Genomic DNA, 15867 nt, shown 5'->3' on the forward strand with positions numbered 1-15867 from the left:
AACATTTCAGTGATGGTGTGAGTGAAGTTATCCCTTTAGTTCAAGAGCCTGATGTCTGAGGGGTAATAACTGTTCCTGAACCTGAGGCTCCTGTCCCTTCTTCCTGATGGCAGCGGCGAGAAGAGAGCATGAGTTGGTCGGAGTCCTTGATGATGGATGCTGCTTTCCTGCGGTAGCACTCCCTGTTATGTACCCACTGGTGGGGAGGACTTTACCCCCTTTAATTGATGACTCTAACCTTTAAGTTTTATGCTTCTGGTTCATTAAACTCATAGAACATAACGGCACTAGATGAGGGAATAAAGCAAGGGATGTCAAATTAACTGCCCATTATATTTCACTTACCACTTCTGTTTAATCAACACACACAGAATGCTGGTGGAACACAGCAGGCCGGGCAGCATCTATAGGGAGAAGCGCAGTCGATGTTTCGGGCCGAGACCCTTCGTCAGGACTAACTGAAAGGAAAGATACTAAGAGATTTGAAAGTAGTGGGGGGAGGGGGAAATGCGAAATGATAGGAGAAGACCGGAGGGGGTGGGATGAGGCTAAGAGCTGGAAAGGTCATTGGCAAAAGTGATACAGAGCTAGAGAAGGGAAAGGATCATGGGACGGGAGGCCCAGAGAGAAAGAAAGGGGGAGGGGAGCACCAGAGGGAGATGGAGAACAGGCAGAGTGATGGGCAGCGAGAGAGAGAAAAAAACAAACAACTAAATATGTCAGGGATGGGGTAAGAAGTGGAGGAGGGGCATTAACAGAAGTTAGAGAAGTCAATGTTCATGCCATCAGGTTGGAGGCTACCCAGCCGGTATATAAGGTGTTGTTCCTCCAACCTGAGTGTGGCTTCATCTTGACAGTAGAGGAGGCCATGGACAGACATATCAGAATAGGAATGGGATGTGGAATTAAAATGTGTGGCCACTGGGAGATCCCGCTTTCTCTGGCGGACAAAGCGTAGGTGTTCAGCGAAACAGTCCTTTCCCTTCTCCAGCTCTGTATCACTTTTGCCAATCACCTTTCCAGCTTAGCTTCATCCCACCTCCTCCGGTCTTCTCCTATCATTTCCCATTTCCCCCTCCCCCTCCTACTTTCAAAACTCTTAGTATCTTTCCTTTCAGTTAGTTCTGATGAAGGGTCTCGGCCTGAAACATCGACAGTGCTTCTCCCTATAGGTGCTGCCTGGCCTGCTGTGTTCCACCACCATTTTGTGTGTGTTGTTTGAATTTCCAGCATCTGCAGATTTCCTCGTGTTTGCACTTCCGTTTAATGTTGTCTTTTGACAGTATTATCATTATCAAAATTAACCCTCTTCATTGCAGATCTTAATTTGTGTTTATTTTTCTTTATAAATGTCCATTTGAAAATGCTGAGCCAAATTTACATTCAAAATCATTCCATTTGGTCACAACACATCTTAATGAAAACAAAAGGAGTATCAAAGTACTTCAAAGCACCAATGAATAATTCCTTAGAATGTGCCACCCACTTTCCACCATCATTTACTCACAGTAAGGCTTTATGCCAAAATGAATCGGGAGAGAACACGAGGACACGAGTAGGAGTGGCCTACTTATCCTGAGACCTGTCCATCATTCAGCATGATCCTTGGGCTGACCTTTGCTAGCTTCGGCTCCTCTTCTGTGTAGCCCTCAATTCCTTGACCTTTCATACATCTAATGATCTGGCCTCCACCACAGAGAATTGCAGTGATTCACTGCCCTCTGAGAGAAGAAATTTCTATGCAACGCAGTTTAAAATGGCGGGTCCCTTGTTTTGTTGTGTCCCCTTTGTCATGACTCACTAGCAAAAGCAGATCAACGTCAATCCTAGGAATCACTTTTAAGATCTTGTATGTTTGCATAAGGTCACCCTCATTCTTCTAAACTTAAAGGTAGATGATCCCAAATTGTTTTGCCTCTCTTGATAAGATAACCCTTTCATCCCACTAACTAGCCAATATATTTTCTTTCGAACTGCTTCCAGTGCTACCATATAGTCCTTGTGCAGAACACCCTAAAGGTTAATTTGCAGGTTGAGTTGGTGGTGAGGAAGACAAATACAATGTTAGCATTCATTTCAAGAGGACGAGAATATAAAAGCAAAGAGTTTATGTTGAGGCTGTACAAAGCACTGCTGAGACCTCACTTAGAGTACCATGAAGAGTTTTGGGCCCCTTAACTTAGAAAAGATGTGCTGATACTGGGGAGGGTTTGAAGGAGGTTCACAAAAAATGATTCCAGGATTGAATGGCTTGTCATGAAGATTGTTTGATGGCTTTGGGTCTGTATTCACTAGAATTCAGAAAACTGAGGGCTGGCCTAATTGAAATATTTTGAATTTTGAAAGGCCCCAGTAGAGTGGATGTGGAGAGGACGTTTCCCATGGTGGGAGGCTAGGACCAAAGGACACAGCCTCAGAATAGAGGGGTGTCTTTTTGGATTGGAGATGAGGAAGAATTTCTTTTAGCCAGAGTGTGGTGAAACTGTGGAATTCATTGGCACGGGGGCTGTGGAGGCCAAGTGTTTACACGTATTTAAGGGAGAGATTGATAGATTCTTGATACAGGGAGAAGGCAGGAGATTGGGGCTGAGATGGTAAATGGATCAGCCATGATGAAATGGTGAAGAACTTCCAGTAGAAGTGGTAGAGGCAGGTTCGATATAGAATAGTACAGCAAAGTACAGGCCCTTCGGCCCACAATGTTGTGCCGACCCTCAAACCCTGCCTCTCATATAACCCCTCCACCTTAAATTTCTCCATATACCTGTCTAGTAGTCGTCTTCAACTTCACTGGTGTATCTGCCTCCACCGCTGACTCAGGCAGTGCATTCCACGCACCAACCACTCTGAGTAAAAAAAACCTTCCTCTAATATCCCTCCCCTTGAACTTCCCTCCCCTTACCTTAAAGCCATGTTCTCTTGTACTGAGCAGTGGTGCCCTGGGGAAGAGGTGCTGGCTGTCCATTCCTAGGGGAAGAGGCACTATCTATTCCTCTTAATATCTTGTATACCTCTATCATGTCTCCTTTCATCCTCCTTCTCTCCAAAGAGTGAAGCCCTAGCTCCCTTAATCTCTGATCATAATCCATACTCTCTAAACCAGGCAGCATCCTGGTAAATCTCCTCTGTTCCCTTTCCAATGCTTCCACATCCTTCCTATAGTGAGGCGACCAGAACTGGACAGAGTACTCCAAGTGTGGCCTAAACAGAGTTTTATAGAGCTGCATCATTACATCGCGTCTCGTAAACTCTATTCCTCGACTTATGAAAGCTAACACCCCATAAGCTTTCTTAATTACCCTATCTACCTGTGAGACAATTTGCTCCTCCACATTACTAAGTATCCTGCCATTTACTTTGTACTCTGCCTTGGAGTTTGTCCTTCCAAAGTGTACCACCTCACACTTCTCCGGGTTGAACTCCATCTGCCACTTCTCAGCCTACTTGTCATTTATATTGTTATTGATATTGTCATTAAAAAAAAATTGGATAGGTATATAGACAGGAGTGGAATGGAGGGTTATGGGCTGAGTGCAGGTCGGTGGGACTAGGTGAGAGTAGGCATTCAGCATGGACTAGAAGGGCTGAGATGGCCTGTTTCCGTGCTGTAATTGATATATGGTTATAAGTCCCAATGAGCCAAATAACCTAATTCTGCTGCTATATCTTATGGTCTTGTATCCATTTTTAAGTAAGGGAGCCAAAGCTGTGCCTGGTATTCCAGGTGTGGCCTCATCAACAAGCGAATACAATCTACAAGTGCAACTCTAACTCAGTATCCTTCATAATAAGGACTAACTTTTTATTTGTTTTCTTAACTACTCGTTGGATCTTCCTACTTTTTGTGATTTATGCTGTACAACACCTGTGTACCTCTAAACTTTATTCCAATATTTCCAAATTTCAATTTACAATGCATGCTACAAACTTCCTCCAATACATTGGACTCTTAATTTATGCACCAGTCCTTTATGTGGCAGCTTGTGATGTACATTTTGGAATAGAGGAGACAGACTAGAAACCTTTATTATAATTAACAAATTAGAATCCTGTTATAATGAGCTTTAGAGTTAATCATCATGGCACTTATTCTGTGTCTTTTCTAGTTGTTGCAAAGAGCAGAATGGGGCAGGCATGCGATTACAGAAAATAGGTAGAATAATATGTATCTAAGGAAAGCAAGTTTAAGTATCTCATTATTGAAGATTATGATCACTGAAACTACATTTTCTGATGTGAATGTTAGAAATCAATGGAATAATCTTCCATTGCAGATGAATTGCTCGGAGTATTACATATTCAACATGCTTCAAAGGCTGACATTTCCATTTGAGTTGGAAGCACAAGACAAACTAGATGCTGGAATCTGGAGCAACACACAAGTACTGAAGGAACTCAGCAGCATAGGCAGCATCTGTGAGGGAAATAGATGGTTGACATTTATATGACCCTCACTATTTTGTTTTTATTGATGCACCATAGAAAGTATCCTATCTGAAGTCATCACAACTTGGCATGGATTAAAACACCATGTTGGAGGAACTCAGGAGGTCAGGCAGCATCTACGGTGTGAATGAATAGCTGATGTCTTGGGCTGGGATTCTTCACCAAGACTGACTTCATCAGATTTCCAGCATCTACAGAGTTTCTTCTGACTGTGACTGTGGCAAATGTTCTGCCAATGATCACAATAAACTGCAGAGGGTTGTAGACATAGCTCAGCGCATCATAGAAACCAGCTCCCCTCCAAGGTCTCCATCTATTCTTCTCACTGCCTTGGCAAAGCAATTGACATAATCAAAGAGCCCACCCACCTTGCACATTCTGTCTTTCCTCTCTCCCAGCAGGCAGACATGCAAAACTTGAAAGCACAGATCACCAGGCTGAAGGACAGTTTTCTATCCTGCTGTTATAAAATTATTGAATGGTTCACCTTCAATAAGATAGATTCTTGACTTTACAATGTATTTCATGGTGACCTTGTATCTGTCTACCTGCAATGTACTTTGTACGTAACACTTAATTCTGCTCTCCTTTATTTTTTTACCTTTTACTAACCCAAAGCATTTACGTAATGAATTGACATGTACAAATAATATGCAAGGCAAGTTTTTCCACTGTACCTTGGCATGTGTCACAATAATAAACCAATTTATCCTTCATCTGGACCACATAACGAATCTTGACCTGAAACATGGACTGTCTATTTCCCTCCTTAAATACCGCCATTCCTGTTCTCATCACATGGTTCCTGATGCAGAGAAAACTGTCCTTCCATTTTTAATAAACAACTCCATACTCTGCAATAGGCTGGTGGAATATTTTATAAGGGGGAAATAAGGCTGGAAGTATATCATAGCAGAAACCTGAAGGAGCTCATATCCAGATCTGGAAAGGATACTATATCAGACTCAGGTTTATTATCACTGATATATGCCATGATATGTGTTATTTTGCAATAATAGTGCCATACAAGGCATAAAAATAACTAGGTTATAAAATAATGAATAAAATAGAGTTTACGGGTTCATGAACCATTCAGAAATCTAACAGTAAAGAGGAAGATCTCCCTTTCAGTCCTGATGAAGGGTCTTGGCCCAAAACATCGACTGTTTACTCTTTTCATTGACGCTGCCTGACCTTCTGAGTTCCTCTTCCTGTGTGTGTGTGTGTGTGTGTGTGTGTGTGTGTGTGTGTGTGTGTGTGTGTGTGTGTGTGTGTGTGTTGCTTTCATTGATTCTACTGTGTTTCTTGTATTTACTGTGATTGCCCACAAGAAAATGAATCTCAGGGTTGTATGTACTTTGCTAATAAATTTAATTTGAACTTTGATCTTTGAGGCACTGCTGCTTAAACATGTCATTGATGGTGGGGAATGTTGTGCCTGTGATGGGATTGGCTGAGTCTACAATTCCCTGTTGCCTCTTGTGATTCTGTGCAGCAGAGACTCCATATCAGACTGTGATGCAACCAGTCACAATAGTCTCCACTGTGCATCTATTACTAATCAGTAAGAGCCCTCGGTGACATACCAAATCTCCTCAAATTTCTAATGAAGTACAGAATGAAAAAAGAACAAAATTAAGTGTTTCCTTAAACAAGTTTCATGTTGATATTTTTTTCTTCAAATCATTATATTATTATTTTATTATTAGAAAATATTAGATTGGTCAATTGCTACAAAAAACACGCTGCAGGATAAACTCCTGTTGGCATCCTGTCTGACAAAATGGAGCACAAGGTCCCAAACTGAGTCAATAATATTTGAAAGATTTTATTAGATGGCAGTAAAGTGAAGAATTGTTTCAGTCAATTATTAGTTCTTGAATAAGATGTATATCAAGTGAAGAGTTCCCTTTTTAGTCACAGTTAATAGGGGAAAAAATTATAAAGGAGGGAACAGTCAAAACCACTGAACATTTTAACAATCCACTTGTAGAAAGGGATGTACAAGTTTAGCGGTTGATTGCAATTTCACTACATCAAGGAAAGCAAAATACTTCTAAAAAATTGTAGAATTTAGGTGAAAATAAATCATAAAATGTTAATATCTGTGTTAGTATCAACCAGTGCTTGAAATACAGATCGGTTACAAAAGATTTCAATGGATATTTCATATTCCTTCTTCAGAAGATCAATAAATGTGATCAACAAAAATTGAACATATTCTGACTATAATAATAGAATTGCTGTCATTGGTATAGCATATAAGAGGTAGTTTGGGCTAAGTTGTATTTTATCTATTTCTTTAACATTTTATGACTTATTTTCACCTAAATTCTGCAAGTTTTTAAAAAGTATTTTGCTTTCCTTGATGTAATGAAATTGCAATCAACCGCTAAACTTGTACATCCCTTTCTGCATGTGGATTGTTAAAATTTTCCGTGTTTTTAGCCTGCTTCAGTCTAAAATCATGATGGGTGGAATAGAAAGGTTACAGTCATTAATTACATTATTCACCTTGGGAAGTCTTCCCACATTAAAAGAATAATATAAATGAAAGATGATGCTGCTGATGTTGTCTATGCCACAATAACTTCTAGTTGCCCTATTTTGCAGTCTGGCTGTTCTGGAAACTCACTGTATTTTAAAATTCTACTGAGATCTAACAAGACTCTTTTTCATGTGAAGAAGCTAAATGCTTTGTTCTTTTTCTTTCTAACAGAAAGTCATGACAGAGAAAATTTGCCACTAATTCCTGCTTGAGAATGGCCACGCAATAAATCTCCTTGTGAAATGTAACCCAGCACTTGAGCCAAGACAAAGAAGATCATCAAAAAAATGGCTGTCTTTGGTCTGAGCCCTACAGAGTCCAAACAAGCAGATTCATTTAAAGTCATAAATGAAGAGTCAGAACAATAGTCAGAACTTTTCAAGGTTTCTCTTGGGAACAGATTGGCGATAATAAATTGTGTGCCAATGAAATGGACTCACTTCAGGATAACTGCCATTTGGAACCCTACTCTGGATTCTCCAAATTGATTTAATTCAGTCATCTGACAGCAATTCAGCATTTTCTGATATTTACTGTTAGATTCATGAAAAAAATACAATCTAAGCATGTCATTAAACTGAAATACTCGCTCCAGCAAAGCCATCTGTTTAAATAAGATGACCTGAGACAAATATTTGAAATTTATAAGATCATAAGATACTCTGACTTGAACATTGGCAGTGGATGTACATTTATTATATCATCTCCCTTTCTGGCCAACTATTACATGGCTAGGATAACTCAACACCAGATTTGGACCAAAACCAAGAGTTGTCAGACATGTATCATGCCTAAAAGGACCAGAACTTGGCAAACAAAATAGGCTAGAACTGTTGGAAAAAACCCACAATTCCATACCAGTTTGTTAGAAATATTTTTCAAAAGCATCTCCAAGTTCATCCTAGGCCACAGGAGCCCTGGACTTGCTGGCCATTGTTATCCTTCAATCGGTGGCTCCTCTGGTGTTGCCCACCCATGGAGTCCTGCCCTAGAAACAACAATGCACAAGCAAATTAGCTTATTGAACCTGTACCAGGTTAAATCCCAAATCAGGAATACCATTTAATTTTAATAGAGAGAAATATGAGGGGACTATGTAAGAATGGGGTAATTTGTATTTTAACCAATTGTATTTACTTTGATGTTTTGTTTATCATTGTTCTTGGGTATTTTAAATGTCCTTATGTCTTTTTATTGCTTTGAACATACTTCAAGAGCATGCATTGTCCTTGAAAAGTTTGGCTATTGCTAAACCGGGAGTGTGTATTTTTTGAAGTATTGAAGTGGATGGAGCTCAGTTTGGTCTGATTTGTTCCTCAGGGACCTGACACCATACAGGGCCTTATGACAGGGCTGGCATTTATCACTGATAGGCGCCATGAGAGATATGACCTAGGGCACTTGATGTATGTTCTAGTCCAATTTCCATATGTATATCAAAACGTCTGGCTCTACCTCACGACCACCTCTCTTGACAATTCCATTATCTCTGAATAATGAAACAGGTTGTACCAACATTTAGTAGTGGAGGAGTAGAAATTTGTCCAAATGAATATTGGAAAGACTGTAGCCGCTGTATTTCTTATCTGCTATAAGTCTGTTTCCTACAATCATCTGAGAGTAAACCCCAGACCCTTTGCAGCCTTTGTTATATTTGATAGTGAAGTGAACTTCACATTTTTGCATTATTTCTGTTTCTAACGCTACTACAGCAATCCAGGTCAATATCCACAGTACACTTTCCCTGTGACTGTGTGTGAGTTTCCTTCAGGTGTTCCAATTTCCTCCTACATTCCAAAGATGTATGGGTTAGGAAGGTTAATTGGACACATGGGTGTAATTGGGAGGTGCAGGCTTGATGCGCCCGGAGAACCCGTTACTATGTTGTATCTTTAAATAAGTCATTGTGAGTGGCTAATCAGCATTGACCACCATAAAACTTGTTAACATAAAACATAGAAGACTGCAGTACAGGCTCTTTGACCTACAATGTTGTGTTGACCTTTTAACCTACTCTAAGATCAGTCTAACCCTTCCCTCCTACAGAGCCCTCCATTTTTCTATCATTCATGTGTGTATCCAAGAGTTTTTAAATGTTCCAAATGTATTTGCCTCTAGTGATTGAATTCATTTCTATCTGTTTAATGTGATGATTCAAAAAAATTGAATTTGTTTCATTTCTAAATTAATTCATCTAATCTCTCAAATGTTCTTTCAAAGGTAATGTAATCACTAATGGCATGCTGGCCGTTCTATAACTGACACAAAGGAGAGGGACAGACAAAGGAGCTCCTACTGTTCATTTAAGGAGAGAAAAAAGGCTCATTTCTGACACTTTGTGAATGGACAATGTGACTATTCAAGAGTAATAAGAATGGAATATTTACTTTTATCCAGCACGTACTGTCCTTTTACAGAATTTATAATTGAACTAATTGAGTTGACAACTTAGGTGTAAGGCAGGTTTTGTAGCAGTCATTTAGTACAAAACTAAACATACAATGGTGCTAGAAAGTTTGTGAACCCTTTGCAATTTTCTCTGTTTCTGCATGAATATGACCTAAAGTGTGATCAGATCTTCATGCAAGTCTAAAACTAGATAAAGAGAACCCAATTAAATAAATAACACAAACAAGATTACACTTGTTCAATTACTTGTTGAGAAAAATGATCCACTATTACATGTATTTGTTGGAAAAAAAGTATGTGAACCTTTGCTTTCAGTAACTGGTGTGACCCCTTTGTGCAGCAATAACTTAAACCAAATTTTTCTGGTAATTGTTGATCAGTCCTGCACATCGGCTTGGAGGAATTTTAGACCATTCCTCCATACAAGACTGTTTCAGTTCATCAATATTTCTGGGATACCTTGCATGAAAAGCCTTCTTCAGGTCATGCCACAGCATCTCAATGGGGTTAAGGACTAGACTCTGATTTGTCCATTCCAAAACATGAATTTTCTTATTTTTTTAAACCATTCTGTGTTGATTTACTCTTGTGTTTTGGATCATTGTCTTGTGTCATCCAACTTCTGTTAAGCTTCAAGTGACGGACTGCTATCCTGACATTCTCCTGTAAAATTCATTGTTCCCTTAAGGATTGCAAGCTGTCCGCGCCTTGAGGCAGCAAAGCTGTCCCAAACGAAGATGCTAATTCCACCATGTTTCGCAGTTGTTATGAGATTTTGGTGTTGGTGTGCAGTGCCTTTTTTCCTCCGAACATAGCAATGTGCATTTCTGACAGAAAGTTCAACCTTTGTCTCATCTGTCCACAGAATATTGTCCCAGAAGTTTTGTGGAACATCCAGGTGGTCTTTGCAAACTTGAGAACATCCAGCATTGTTTTTTTTTCGGGGAGGCTTCCATGAACACCGTTCTTGTTCAGTGTTTTTCTCATAATGGGCACATGGACAGAGACTTCAGTAAGTTCTAGAGATCTCTGCAGGTCTTTTGCTGATACCTTTGGGTTCTTTTTTTTTTAACCTCCTTCAGCATTGCATGTTGGTGTGATCTTTGCACAATTCCCACTCCTAGGTAGAGTAATAACAATACCGAATTTCCTCCATTTGGAGACAAGTTCTCTTACTGTGGACTGATGAACACTCAGATCTTTAGAAATGCTTTTGTAGCCTTTTTCAGCTTCATTCATCTCTACAGTTCTTCTACGGTCCTCTGAAAGATGTTTTGATTGAGACATAGTGCACATAAAGAGATTTTTCTTAAGAAGAGCAGGCTCTGTCAGTAACGTGACTTTGTGTGTCTTTTTTATAGGGCAGGGCACCTCCATAACCCACACCTCTAATCTCATCTCATTGATTGGAACACTTGACTCCAAATAGCTCTTGTAGAAGGTGCACATACTTTTTTGAACACAGACTGTGATTAAATGGTATACTCAGTATTGAGGAGGAGTACAGTTGTTTGTGTGTTATTTGTATAAGCAGATTGTGTTTGTCTATTATTTTGTCTTCGAATTAGATCAGACCATATTTTATGAGCAATTAATGCAGAAAGCCAGGTAACTGCAAAGGGTTCACGAATTTTTCTTGCAACTGTATCTATGCAATCTGTTAACTTATATAATTATTTTTTATAGGTTATGTTACCTGTTAGGTTACTTTACATAGAATTGGTTGAAATTGTGTTTTTTTAAAGTTATTTTAAATGGGTGCATTTTAATTGGCTGCATACTTGTTTAGTTTAACATGAAGACCTTGTAGAAGGTGGAACAGTTGTGTCAGAATCATAGCTGTCAGCCAACATAATCCATCATTTTAAAGTGCTATATAATGTCCTCTTGGAATATTTTACAAGGACATAATGATGCAATTTGAGAATTTCATACCTATTAGAATGTCATTTAATCGAAATGTTAAATGCCATTCTAAAAATTCTAGTTGTACCCACTCAAGGGGAAGGAATGGCTATACCTACTCATGGGAAAGGCTTTGGGAGTAAATTCTGAGGAAAATTCTGGAGCTGGAGTCTCTAATGCAGTTCCCCATTGAGTTCAACACTGACCGGCAATTCTTGCAATGCCACTGGTGCCAAGCGTATTGGTGTCTGCCATTCCTTTGGATTCATCAGCTGCATGCGGAACAGCTTTCTCTCCACATTGCAATGTCCTGGTTTGCATACTGGTTTGCTCATCACATAGGCAGCTGGGCTGCAACATCAATAGCTGAGCCCAACCAATGGAAGGCCTCAAATAATCAAAATGTTAAAACAATTGGAATTCAGTTCAATGCAGTATATTGAATGGAGAAGCAATAGTGTTTATAATCAAGCTTGTTGACAAAGAATAGTGCACATTTTCAATTGAAAAAGTGAACCACAATAAGAATACAGTAGTGTAAATAAGATCTTTAATCACATAATTCTTTTAATATAAATGGGCAGAAAACAATATGTGTTTTTATACATATGCAAGTTCCAACTTGCTTGATTTTCCTATAAGTGTACCATCAACTAGATCATTGAGGAAAATCTCTGTGAATATTCTGTTAGTCAAATGTCAAGAGTATTTTTAAATTGAAATGTAAAGAGACATTGTTCTGACCAAAATAACGTGCTCACAATGTTCAGCAGAACAAAACGAAACAACAAAACAGAACTCAACAAGTGACAAAACAATAATAACAGAACAAGCCCCATTCCTCCTCCCAGCTTGCCGAATAGTATTATACACAGAAATAGATATTGTCCTCTTTTGCATAGTTAGTGCTATAGTCATGCTAGTTCACACAATGGGTGAGCTCAAGTTGTTCATCTGAACAATGAAGTGCAGCCTTTTTTTCAGCCTCTCTTTTCTAAAGAAACATTCTCTCAATGCAACTCTGAAATGTTAGGCTAGTCTAGCTCAATTACTTAATTATGGTTTGAATCCAGAAGGAGCAGAGCATGCATGCGCGTACTAAGGTCTAGATAACTTTCAGGTATGGGCTGGTAGGTGGCCTAGAGCATGTGAGTCATAATTTGCTAATCTCCAATTAAACAGAGTCACATCATCTACCCTTGATATACAATAAATAGCATGACCATAAACAAAACTCCCATTAGCAATTTCCTGATGAGAAGAGTGAGCAGAGATGGGAGATTACAATGACCAGAAGCTAAACCTGCCACAGCAACAGGTTAAAGGCTGGGTACTCTGTAATAAGTGACTCACTTTCTGACATCCCAAAGCTTTCCACCATTTCCTTGGCAATTCAGGAGTGTGATGTACTCCCCGCTTGCCTGGATGAGTGAAACACTAACACCACTCAGAGTCTGACACCACCCAGGGCAAATCAAACTTTTTGATTGGCCCCATCTAGCACCCGAAACCTTAATTACCCCTGCTGCTGTCACCTCGTGGCTTCAGCACATGTCACCAACTAAATACTATGTAGTTAAATCCCTCAGCTTCTCCTACAATATATAATGTTTACCAGCTAGAAGGATAAAGGTAATAGGTATATTGGCAGACATTTACCTGCAGTTTTTTTCCAAGTAATACACCTGAACTGGACTTGTGCTTGTAATGGATCTCAATCCTGGAACTCCCTGCCTAGCTGAATTGTGGGAGTACCTTTACCTGCCATCTGACCACCAGGTTATCATGTGATTCAATAGGCATTCATTAGAATGCCATTAGATAACCTCTTGGAAACTGTTTGGTGGGGATTCCTTCCGATGAATGCTTTTCATTAAAATAAGCTTGAGTAGAATCTGCATCAGCATGCCCCTGGAAACAAAATGGGACACCATGTTTGATTTCATATACTGTTCAAATGCCAGTTGCTCTGTTAGATTATGAAGTTTAACCTTACAAGTTGTTGACAGCTTGATGAGCTGTGCACTACATTCTATCCTAAATATAATGAGCCGGAAGAAGCGTCTCATTCATGATCATAGAGCCATTATTCAATTTGTGTCTATCTGATGACTGAGCCATGGGGAGTAAGAAAATGTTAGTCCTACTATAAAGACAAATAATTTAGTTGTAATGTTGTGTAGCCATTAAAACATATCATTTTCACACCTTATACATTCATATGGATAAAGCAATAATTTCTTACTTCTCAACTATTAATAGTTAATTTAATGTGCTACTCTAATCAGTTATTGCTCTTCATACTATTCATATGATAAACCATATATCATTGATTTTTTAATACTGTACTTCCAACATTCGATATTCCTTTACAGATGACAGATGTGTTCTGATTAACACATGTGCAAGCCATGATATTGAATATCAGCAGGTTATTCAACAACTGCTGAAATGCTTGCACAATAAGGAACTTGTCAGAAATCAACACAAATTCTGATATCAAACTGGAAACTTCCCTGGTGTGAATAATTCAAGGATCCACTAGATGAACTTGCTGAGCCTTTAGGACAATCTGTTTAACTCGATATTACCAATTGAAGTCATCAGATGGGTCATTTGGATTAACTGCAAGGTTTTTACTTTGAGTTGAAGACCTGACACATTCCATTGTCAAATTTTGTACAGTGGGGAGGTGAAATGTTGAATTTTTATAAAACGCCAGTATACTCTTGTATCATTTGAAGTCTTGTTTGTCTGACTTGTTTGTACAGAATCTGCAGAAAATGTTCTGCTTATCACAAAGCTGTATAAGAGAGCTATCTATAATACTGGTTTTGATAACTGTGGAGCTGAAATCAGGAGAGTGGACACAGTCATAAACATTTGCTGAATGTCAATAACTATGGAAAATTGCAAGTTAATCTTCTACAAGATCTTGTGCTGGTGTGAAATTGAATGGAGTTTGTAATAAAAGATCACAAGTAACTGAAATGCACAGACAAATTGAATTACCCACTTGAAGAGTATTGTAGATGATTACAAAGTTTCTTTTACATTTTATTATATATATTTTTTTGAATTTGGGTTTTCTTATACTATTTGCTTGGAAATAAAATTATTAGATATTTTGCAAATCATTTCAGCGTGTATATTTCATTTTGAAGAAAATCATCAAACCAAATTTGGCCCAATAGTGCTATATACTGTAAAAAGTAATGTTCCCCCCTTGTAGATATGTTCATTTAAGTTAAAGTTTTCAGACAGTACAAAGCATGTAAGCTTCTAGAAATTATAATTTTGATTATTGACAGAAGAGAGAATTACAAAACTGAAATATTTAATTGTCTGATCTAGTTATCTGACCATTGCAAAATGACACTAAGTTAATCCAAAAGTGATTGAGCTACACTGGCAAAAAAATGATCAAGGAAGAATTGATCAAACTGTACTCTGCTGTGGTTATACCACACTTCTGAACGCTCAGAAATAAAGAAGACATTGAAGGACATGAGACAGTTCAAAGAAGAATCCCATATTTAAGTCCTATGTAATTAGTTGTAATTCTAAATAACATTGTATTTGACTCTGGGCTTGAGACCATCCATAATGAGTAATGTAAACTGTGACTTTTCTCTCTACATCAGAATGCTTTGGGTTTAACTAACATTCCAGTACAAAAAGTTAAATTTGCACATCAGGGCAGTATTAATGAGTGCTACATTGTAAGTGGTGTTATTTCCTGGTTGAGATATTAAATGAAGTTCCCGTTTGCCTATTATGGTGTTTGTAAAATATCATGTGGTTCTTTATCAAAGTACAGTTATCCAAGGTGTCCTGGGACCAATGTTTATTTCTCAATAATTTTATTTCTAAAAACCAGATTATTTGATGATTATGATGTTGCCCTTTATGGGAGCACTCCATGCTCAAGTGACCATGAAATTACTCAAAATGATCTCATTGGCTTTAATGCACTTGCTATATTAGTAAAGAAGCATGTAAGGTGAAGAAATGCATGCCCTTATTTTGCTACAGGAACAACTATACAATATGTTGGAATCCTGTAAATCAAGACTGGGAGGGCCACAGTAGCGTAGTGGTTGGGACAATGCTTTACAATAGAGGTGACCAGGGTTCAAATCCTGCTGCTGTCCTTGAGTTTGTATGTTCTCCCCGGGACCACGTGGGTTTCCTCAGGGTGCTCCAGTTTCCTCCCGCAGTGCAAGGACATACCGGTTGGTAGGTTAATTATTCATTGTAAATTGTCTCATGATTAAGCTAGGATTAAATCGGGGGGATTGGTGGGTGGTATGGCTCGAAGGGCCTACTTTGCGCTGTATCTCAATAAATATACAGATTTACTATGATTTCTTCGTATATTTGTGTTATGTTGTTCGTGACTCTAAAAAAAGTAAGGCCACTTTATAATTCAAATTTCATTTGCTAACATCTGTGTCATCATCAAAATTGGCAAAGCAGAAGAGTGTAAGCAAAGGTCAAAGCATAGATTAACTTGCACAGTTCATCACATTGTGCAACAGCTGGCTATGGAAAGATGC

General features: G+C 38.7%; 1 protein-coding gene across 2 annotated transcripts in view; it reads left to right on the top strand.

Moving 5' to 3' along the window:
• Positions 1-14445, top strand: part of LOC132401814 (MOB kinase activator 3C-like) — a 62892-nt gene extending 48447 nt beyond the window's left edge. For both annotated transcript variants that reach the window (XM_059984047.1, XM_059984048.1), the window contains one exon: positions 7166-14445. In XM_059984047.1, coding sequence (XP_059840030.1) covers positions 7166-7195 — 30 coding nt within the window. In that variant the 3' untranslated portion in view covers positions 7196-14445. The remainder of the gene's footprint in view (positions 1-7165) is intronic.
• The last annotated feature ends 1422 nt before the right edge of the window (positions 14446-15867 follow it).

Source organism: Hypanus sabinus, chromosome 11, assembly GCF_030144855.1.
Source record: "Hypanus sabinus isolate sHypSab1 chromosome 11, sHypSab1.hap1, whole genome shotgun sequence".
Taxonomy (NCBI): domain Eukaryota; kingdom Metazoa; phylum Chordata; class Chondrichthyes; order Myliobatiformes; family Dasyatidae; genus Hypanus; species Hypanus sabinus.